A 10,299-nucleotide genomic window follows, 5' to 3' on the forward strand; every position below is an offset into this window, starting at 1 on the left:
TCTACCAAGTGAGGTATATTTCAAATGATTGTCTAATAGCACGTAAACGGCAAGAAGAATCTACCAGAAGTGATGAGCAATCCTAAATGTCTTCATAGGTTGGGCAGGTATCTCAATCAGAAAGACTATGCACAGATTTTATTGTCATGGGAGGCGAGCCATTAAGAAGCCCATTATGAGAGCTGGACAAAACCTGAACTGGAAAAGTGTCAGTCTCTGATTGAACTACAAATTCTGCTTGAGCATAATGAGATTATATCTGTATCAAATTAAAGCTGAACCAGAAAGTGAACTTTCATCAGGATAATTATGATCCTAATTGCACTAAAAAAAATCCACAAAGAAATACACTCGGTAGTCACTTTTATGGTGAAAAACTTGCAAAGAAAACTTACAAAAATTGTATTACTTACGCCTTGCTAGGACCAGTCAGACTCCCTTCTGCCTTTACTTTTCATGCCACAGATTTAAACAAAAAAAACAGTTCAGTGGAATTTTGGTCCATCGCCACCAAAACCTGCAATCCATATTTAGAGGGCTAACTGTATCTGGCTGTTCTAGGCTGATATAAAACTTCAGCAGTGTGAAGATCATGTATTTGCCCCCAGAACCCACACACTGAAGCAGATATTGATTTCCAAAGTGTTTACTTAGCAGAGTTACACCTGCGACAGCTTGATTTAATGAAGCGTTAAACTGATTTTCAGCTGTAGATCTGTGATAAATGCACAGAGATGTTCTCCGAGCACAAATCCCATAAAGTCTCATGGTAACAAGTGTAGGTGTGGAGCTTTCTAGCAACTTTAGAAGCAAATGAAATCCTCACAGCATGCACAGACCTACAAATGAATGCAATTTCTGTTATTATAAAGAAGCTTAAAATCTTCATAGCATGTAGGTTTGCAGCATTTGACTGACCACACCCTCAGGAATGCCACTGATAGCTAATTTTCCTCCTTATTTAGTCACCAGGATGATTAGTGTTTATTAGTTTGCTGATTGGAATGAAGCGCACGCACCGGGGTCATGTTAATACATAAATTACATCTCAGGGTGAAGAGGGGGGGAACAAACAACCCTGCCAGCTGACTGGTATAGGAGACCTTTAATGCAGCTGCAGCTCTTCATTCAGATGCTGAGTGGAGCAGCGGACGGCTGGAGGAGGAGGGACGCTTTTCCAGGAAAACCAGACACAGCTCTATTCTAATCGCATTTTTGAAAAGCCCACTTTGATGCATAGTGAGGGAGTTTCCCTCTCTACCTGAGATATTTAGCTGGGGGAAAGCGCCGTCCTAGATGCAGACTGAGCGGATTGCGGCAATCAAAGCGTCCTGAATGATCGGAGCTCAGCAGCAGCAGCAGCAGCAGCAACAGCATCACATTGTATGAAATGCGTCACCGCGATCCAGTTTTCCCATTTACACACATCGGCTCGCCACTCACGGACCGCTTCCCGCACTGACTGTTTTATCAGGTAAGACTCCAGCATTTTTCCTCCTCCTGTTTAAATATAGCCTACCTGCCTGAGCTGATGCAGATTATTATACTCTGCGTAAAGATGACATTCTTATCTTAAAACGCTGCTGCGTGGAGCGCAGAAAAGGGCTTCTGTTGGGTCTAAATCTCGAAGGCCTACACATTACAATAGCTGATGTATTGTCCCGACTTCTGCTGTGTCTTACATTCAAAGCAACGTCCGAATTTAATTCATTCATTTATTTTCAACCTGACCTGGGCGTATTATCTGTTAGGAGTTGGCACATTTCATCTAACACTGGGATTCAGTGCCATCACAGTGCCATCACAGTGCCACTTGCCATCTTAATTGTCTCGGTTTGGTTTTGTTAATGTAGAATGGATCAGCTAATGGGGAAACTGGAGGGCGGGTTTCTAATGTTCTGCCTCCACTGGAGCTGATCAAGCGGGTCTCGTGTGTCTTCTTTTCGGTGCAGGTAACCACATGCGCGGGCCGGTGTCACCGCGCTGAGCCCGGAGAGCACGAAGGGTACAGGGGTCAGTGAGACTTGGAGTGGCCGGGATGACAGCCAGAACCGCCGAGGCCTCGGGGCTGTCGGTGCCGCTGCACCGCTGTCACGGGGGGTTCCAGGCCAGTAACGGCACCTGCGCGGAGCAGCTCAGCCTATTTCCGCCGTTCTCCTCCACCCTCGCGCTTCTCGTGCTGGTGGCCGTGCTCGTGGGGATCGTCCTCGTTTCCCTGGCAACCTTCCACTTCCACAAGAGGAAGCTTCGGAATAGGAAGATCCAACGCGCGCAGGAGGAGTACGAGCGCGACAGTCGCAACCCCGCGCGCGCCGGGGCGAGCGGGGAGCCCGTGAGGCCGTGCGTCATCGTCCGACCAGTGAGATGTGAGGAGAAGCTCTCGTGTCAGAGCGCGGAGAGCGCGGAGAGCGGGGACGTGGAGGCGGAGGACAAACAGGCGCTGCACGAGACAGTTTCTCTTGACTGTTAACTTAGTGCAACTTCAGGGAACGAGACTGTGGAATAAACAGGAAAAGCAATAAGGCACAAAGAACTCCCACACCCCTCTGCTGCTTGTAGATGAATTAGGAAAAAAATGCAGAATACTGAGCAGAATAGGCCTAGAGGTAACATTTCACGGACACACAGATTAGCTGTGATGCCACACTCCTCCCTAAAACACCACTATTTAGCCAACTCCTTTTGGGACTATGTAAAGTATTTGCCTGCTTTGACTTTTGGGCCTCCCTCTTTCCCCTTTCCCCCCCAGCCCTAAAATGTTGTTTAAACTTTAAATATGTTGAAACTTTAAATCCTCCCAGGGATGTGCACATCGTTGTGCTTAAATTATTGAGAGCTGGTGAGATAACACAGACCATAATGGCTCGCTGATCGTCCTTGGCATGTCCTCTGACACACTACCAGTATGTAGTTAGTCTATAATGGATGTTGTGGTGCTGTTAGGCAGTGCAAAGCTGCACATAGGCTATAGACAACGGCTTATTTGTTTGCTGTAGTATTTTTCCTTCAATCAAGTGACTTAGCATATTTGCATAAAGTACTGTCCTCCAATGTCTGATAGACATCTGTAGGTAGCTCTAGTTAGCCTGACAGGATGCAAAACCTTTTTGCTGTAGTTATGCACATAAGATTTTTTCTTTTTTCCTTTCAAGTGTCTTTAACGTAACTCTTTGGCGCTAATACAGTATTTTAATTTTTGAATATTTATAATGTATTCTCTGAGATGTAATAAATTGAGAAATCTTCCAAGAGAGGCTTTCAGTTGAAGCCAGTCTTTTCTCTCTCTCTCTTTGTCTCTCCTGATCCTTAATATTGTATAATAGTGGGCCTACTAGAAATTCTGTGTCATTTATTATATGAATTCACTGTAAATGTATGCCATTATGAGAGATGGAATGTTTGCAGTAACACCATCTTTCTGGAGTTCATTTAACCTGCCTTATCAAAGGAAAATGTGTAATATTCAAAGTTTCTAAATAAATACATGATATATATAAATACTTTATGTTAATCCCTTGAATGTGTCAGGACCACCTTTACTACTGAAGGAAATGTACAACTACACTGGAAACTGAATTGACAGGTACAATTTATCATCATGATTGCAGTACTGTATAGGTGACTGTCACGGCAGGGTGCGCCGGTGTGTTTTTTGAAACAGGACCCAAAAGCAGACGTGGACAAGGTGTTGCAGGTTTAAACAGAAAGTGATCCTTTATTTGGATGATTGCAGGGGTTAAACAAGGAACCCTAAGCAAACTAAAAACACACTAAGAAACAAATACTATGAAGGACAAGGACTATGACTATGACTATGACTATGGTGGGGATAACAGACAACCCGACAATGACATTCAGAAAACAGAGGACTTAAATAGGGGAAGTGGAGACACATGAGGAAACAGCTGACTAGGATAAACATAATGATGCACAGGGAAGAGTAAAACTAACCACATGAACACAGAACACAAGACCCTTTTCAAAATAAAACAGGAAACATGCAGACTTAGACACGACAACACAACTTAACAGGCCTAACACACATGACAGACTAGACAAGGAACCAAACATAACCACACAGACATGACGTATGAACCAGGGAGACTTAGTACAGGGGAGATGACATAACTAAGAAACAGGACTACACAGTAATCTAGAAATTAACTAGGTGAACTAAGCTAAGGCACAAATAAATACAAAAGATACATAAACTCAAACACTGGGTCGCTCGACCCAGGACCATGACAGGTGACATTATGAAAATGTTTACATTTACATTCTTACCATTGCCCAATCCTCTTGGAGTGAACAAATGACCTTCCCAAGGGTCTCTAAGAACCCATGAGCCGTGAACTACTGGTGCTGAAAGCTGTGTCTACTGAATACAAAATCACATTCACTGCATATAGGGCAATATCGTCCATACAGACCCTATCAGTCTTGCCCACAGACACACCATCCTTGAGCTCAACTTCTTTCTGCAAGCCCCATCACATCTTATTGGACATTGGTGGCCATGAGTCGGCATCAGACAGCACGTTGGCTGGGTACCAGGACACCATGTTCCTAATTGTCCCCAGCAAAAATGCTTGGGAATAAGAAGCAATCTTTGGCAAGATGCCCCCTCTGGAACATGCACTGACAGCCCACCCATCTATCTTATCTCATTGGCATAAGTGCAACAAAATGAAGCCATTTATCCTCACAGGAAAATTGGAAAAAGTCAGTGAAAGATGACTGATGCATCCTACATTTAAACATATGTTTACTTCACAGCAATTTATAGATTTGAAACCAGAAGGTCAAACAAATTATTGACATTTAAAATAAATACGTAATAATTAGAAGGATACGGTGCATTAAATGTTGCAATTCTATGTAGCTAGATCTGGCCACAACCTGCAGCAATCATACTCATAATTACCTCGTGCAACTCTTGCCTCTGATAAATGTGGATCTAAATTTTATTTATTTGGATGTGCAGGCATCTCTTGCCAACAAGGCAGGATGAGGAAGTACACTGACTTGGTGTCAGTAGCAGTGAAAGAATGAATGTGAGTGGGCATGGGCGGATGGAGATCAATGATAACTAGATAGTTTAAATGATTGAAGGTCAGTGTCTCAGAAGAGGTGGAGGGAAGTGGAACACAGTAGCTGGGGAGGGAAGTGGGTTCACCAGCCAGGACTCTATTGTGCCCAGTGACTACAAATTAGTGGAGGTCTGTGGCTAAGTCTTTTATGATGATTAGTCCCTAAGAAGGGGAAGTCTGTGGCTGTCAGTTGTGGGCAATTCGTGGGAGTGTGTGTGTTGCAGTTGGTGTAGATTACTTGTGGGGTGCTACTACAAAAAGAATAGGGTGACTAGGCTAAGTACCCAGGTGGAAAGAAGTAGCAAAGGGTGGATAAAGGTGATTGACTAATGGTAGGGAGTTCAGTATCTAAGAATGGATAGAAGGCTCTGGCTATGAATGGACAGAGAAATGGAAGGAGGTCAGCTGCTATAAAATGACGAAGTATGTAAATAAGATTGAACAGAAATGCATGGCTCAAACTGTATGAAGTACTGGAAGAGCTTATCAGCTAGACTTGGCTAGGGTTGTCAAAGTTCAGTGACTAGAAATGGTTGGAAGCTTTGAATCTTTTAAAAATCTGAGTCTAGGAACTGACAGTGGAATGGTAGCTGGGGATGGATGGAAATCAATGGCTAGGAATCATTTGAGTGTCTAGGAATGGACAAATGAATGGTGGGAAGCTAGTAACCATAAATGGATGGAGGTTACTAGATAGAAATGGACAGATACATGGAAAGATATCGGTTATAGTGAAAGAATAGTGAAAGTCCATGGATACAAGTTAATAGAAGTGTCTGGCTCAAAATGTACATGGTAATGGAAGAGCTCAACAGCTAGGTTTGGATAGAGCTGTCACAGTTCTGTGGCTAGAAATAGTTGGAAGTTAAGAATCTATTAAAAGTCAGAGTCTAGGAGTTGACACTGCAATGGTAGGATGGCAGTAGCTAGGAATGGATGGAAATCAGTGACTGAGAATCAGTTGAGTATCTAGTAATGGACAAAGGAATGGTGGGAGGTTAGTAGACAGGAATGGGTTGAAGTAACTGGATAGTAATGGACAGACAAATGGTGAGGGATCAGCAGCTAAGAATTGATGGAGGTCAGTGGCTAGGAATTTACAGAGGAGTGGAAGGGGACACTAGGTAAAGATGGAAAACGGTTGGTGGCTAGGATGGAAGTCAACAGCGTACAAAAGGAAATGGAAAAAGGGCAGTAGCTGTGATTTAAGTAAAGTCATTGTCAGTGCCTCAGAGTCACTGAGGGTTGCCAGTCTGGAAAGATTTAAGGAATTATGAGGTCTGTTTCGAGGAATTATTTAATCAGTGAGTTGAAATGGATAGAGATCAGTTGACGAATGTAAGCTGAAAGTCAATAGCTTTGAAATGGAGGTCAGAAGCCAGTAGCCGGGAATGGATTGTGATCAGTAGTCAGTAATTGGGAATGGATGGCGATAAGAGGTCAATAATCAGTAATGAATTATGACAGCTATTATCTATTATCAGACATATAGCTGCATTAGAAAGGCAGAGACAGAGGGCAGACAGAGACTTTTGTGACATAAGTTCACTTTGGGAATAGCCTACTTATCGTGTATAACCTAATTTAAAATTAATGGGGCCAGTTTTCACGGTTTTGTTGTCTCAGGAGGCATGCTCATCACCGCTCCAAATAGACTCTGCAAGGTGCGCTGGTTGGCCAGTAAGTGGAAATAGGGGCTCTAGACATTGTTTAATGTCTCAATGATGGTGCCATTATGGTTGTGAGTACTGTGTATGTCACCTAAGGCAACATGCCTTCATATAGGTCTACACATCAAAGTAAAACTATCTATATTAGCTTGCACCACCTTCTCAAAGGAAATGACTGCATTTTTTTTCTTTCTTTTTTGTCTTGTGGGATGATGTCCCAGCATAATTAGTAACTAAACATAATTTAAGGCTAAGCGGATAGAGAGCGACATCATCCAAATGATGATTTATAAATTCAATTCTCAGTTGTGAAGTAAATGAAGTGAAAATAATACAGTAAAACAGCTGCTAGTTTCACTTCTTTTAAAACATTAAAGTGACTCTACGTAGGTCAGCAAAAGGGGTGTGGCAGTTGGCATAATCGTTGCACAGAGTGTGCGCTTGTGGATGAGTGAACTTTGTGGTGTAGGATGTAGCACTTAATGGCATAACTCGAAGATGCATGGCGGGAGAGGGGAGAGAAAGAAAAAGAGCTCTATTCAGACGAGGGTGTGTGTGTGCAAGGATTTATGGTATAGAAAGATGCAGTCGCTGGTTTGGCTTGTTTCTCTGTTCCACACTGAGACATTGTTGCAAACTGTGTAGCTTGATGTTTGAAAAGAAAACCCAGAACATAAGGAATATTACCTCTGAATTGTCATGCGAAAAACAGAAATGTTTCTGCAGTGCAGGTGTAACATTACATCGAGACAGTGTGAAGATTTGGACCTTCTCCAAGCGGTGAAAGAACTCAGCTCAGGTTGTTCCTACAAGGCCTGGCAAGTAAACTACTGGGCGTGCCAATTAATGGGCTTCCGGTTGCACTCAATATAAAACCAACGCTTCTGCCAACCTGCCTGCTGTGGAGCATCGGACTTTAAAGGGCTACACATTAACAGAAGCAGCATGAGTGGGGGATTAAAAAAAAAATAAAAATTGAGTGATAAACACTTCACAGTCCACTGCGTCAGAGATTGGAAGATTTCTCAGTCTTTGATATGCAGCAGGAATTCACTGGAATTAAAACATTTCTCAAGGTGAAGGGATGAATTAGACGCGCGTCCGGTTACAGCTTTCTCATGCTGATAAGGCTTTGCCTGCGACTTTACAGCTCGCTCCGATTATTCCACTGAGCTGCATTAGCAGATTGGTTCTGGGCTCCATATCTCGGCTCAGAGTGATGACAAGTGTCAGTTCACTGTCAGGAAGAGAGGGAACCACTGCTCCCGTTCTCACCCCTGCTGTCAGGGTTTGAGGAGGATGATTTGTCACCACCAGTGTCTGTGTATATGCTTCATTACTGCGGGTTCAAGCTGTGACTGTGAGGGTACATTACCAAGAACTCAGGCAAGTACCTTCATGGCTCTGTGGGCAAGAAAGAAGGAATCGAAAATAAGATTTGTTCAAAGTGTGTATCATTTTTGATGTGCTGTACTGTTCTGCCCTCATTCTCCTGTAATTCATATAGGCCTCAGTTTAACTAGAACATTACTAACAGAGATGCAGTGGTCTCTAAGAAAATGGGTGTTTTAAATGGAAGCCTTAGAGTCATTGAAAGAGTGGAGTAGTCGCATGTATGTGTGTGAACTACAACACAGTGTTTTCTGATCATGATAGTATGTAAGATGCTTGGTCCATAATTTGATCTAAACTATATAAACTACTGGCTACAATTGTAGCGACCAGATGATGACTCCAAATGTCTACATTGTCTCATGCAAATTATCTCTGCTGATCACAAAATGACAGGAACGCTCATGTGGTTATCAAAATAACATGCAGGGAAAAGGGCAAAAATAATCCTTATGGTCTGCATCTAGTTAAGTTCCTTAAGAGAGGTCTGTGATTTTTTTTAATGATTAAAATATATTTTTCGCTCAAGTAAATTATATCCATCTTATAAAAATAACTTCAAGTTAAAAATCACATTCGGTGGAAAACCAAAGCCTCTTTAGTGGGAATCGAAATATTTTTGTATTTTTGAGAAAAACTCAACCAGTCCAGTTAGCTTCTATCAAAAGATTGTAGGGAAAAACAAATAAACAAACCCCAAAACAATGGCCTAAAAGAGACAAAAGTTCTGCAGAGCTGTGGGATTTGTTACTATGACTGATACAGGTAGTCACAAGATCTATAGTTAGTAAATAATTCAATAACAACATGTTATTGATCCATTGTGAGATTTTTTTTTGTTTCTCCTGATGTTGTGTATGGCTGTGTTCCTCTTACCTTCACCTAAATAAAACTCATGATGTGTATTGCTTTACTGTGTGTTCACCCTGCTTGGGTATTACAGTGGGTGCATTTTACAGCCATCGAGGCCCCACAGGACACCAGAATGTGAGTATAGGCCCGAACAGCAAATATGTTTCTCGAATGTAAAACGGCTCCAGTTGATACCCTCCACTGAATTTTCTCGCGGTGGAGAGGGGCTTTAAGATGAGATTACTGATGGATGGGGCTGCTGCCTGTTCACACTTCTGGAGATTAATGGCTGCATGGCTTCATGTCCTGTATAGTAATCCATTTGTGGGACACTGCATCATTTTCTGACAGCTGAATTAGGGTTCTGTGTGATTGCTCACCTTAGTTTATAGCACAAAGGCTTGGAACATCATATCCTGTGAAAAGGACATTATGTAATGGATACACATTTCAGTCTACACACGGTGAAGTGAATTGTCAGAGGTTCTCCATTTCACAGACGAAATTAAACTATCCTTAAAGAAAACACAGATTATCGCTCAAAGCAGGAGTCTTTGATGATTTTCATGACTGGACTACAACCAGCAGTGAACTGGTTCCAACGCTAACATTATGCTGAACATTTTGATGGTTTTCTTAAGTCAAAATGGATGTGCTGTTTTTTGTTTTGTTTTTTTAATTAGGGCATTAAATAATGTCAAAAATGTTCATTTATAAATATGTGCACTCTGTGCTGTCAGACACAAATACCTCTTCTCCACTGGCACACTGCACATCTGGATCTGGTTCTAGCTTCTGAGAATGAGCCTACAGCTACTTTTTTTTCTCCCAAATATAATTTGGCTCCTACAAAAGAGGCTTTGGTCTTCCCCTGAAAGAAAATCCCCAGGGCTGTGATTTATAACCTTAAGGGTTTTTTTGTTGTTGTCATTGTTTTGTTTGTTTGGTTTTTATAAATGGATATCATTTACTTAAGCTTAAAAATATATTTTGTTCACCCCCCAAAAAATTCACAAATCTCTGTTGAGTCCCAAACTTAACTCTATGCAACCCAATCAAGCTTAAGTGCAAAGCTACTACCACAAAGGCCCATTTTGAGCCACAAAGACCCATTTTTTCCAGCTGTACAAGCAGCAGCAGGGAACTACACTACCTGACCAATAAATAAATAAATAAATGAATAAATAAATTATCTGGAACTCTATGTGTCCCAAAATGAGGTCAACTAACTGCCTCCTTCCCCCCCCCTTTCTCCTGGTCTGTCACTTTAACCCTCAACACACTTTCTTCACTAC

General features: G+C 42.1%; 1 protein-coding gene across 1 annotated transcript; it reads left to right on the forward strand.

Annotated features, from left to right (window-relative positions):
- Positions 1-964: 964 nt before the first annotated feature.
- On the forward strand, positions 965-3,500 carry LOC146700619 (uncharacterized protein C11orf87 homolog). Its single transcript, XM_085470889.1, has 2 exons — positions 965-1,474; positions 1,953-3,500. Exon 2 carries the CDS (start codon positions 2,039-2,041, stop codon positions 2,468-2,470), a length of 432 nt encoding a protein of 143 aa, XP_085327015.1. The 5' UTR covers positions 965-1,474; positions 1,953-2,038; the 3' UTR covers positions 2,471-3,500.
- Positions 3,501-10,299: the final 6,799 nt, after the last annotated feature.

This window comes from Copadichromis virginalis, linkage group LG10 (assembly GCF_057382275.1).
Source record: "Copadichromis virginalis isolate Kocher_CV1m ecotype Utaka linkage group LG10, C_Virginalis_male_GT1.1, whole genome shotgun sequence".
NCBI lineage: Eukaryota > Metazoa > Chordata > Actinopteri > Cichliformes > Cichlidae > Copadichromis > Copadichromis virginalis.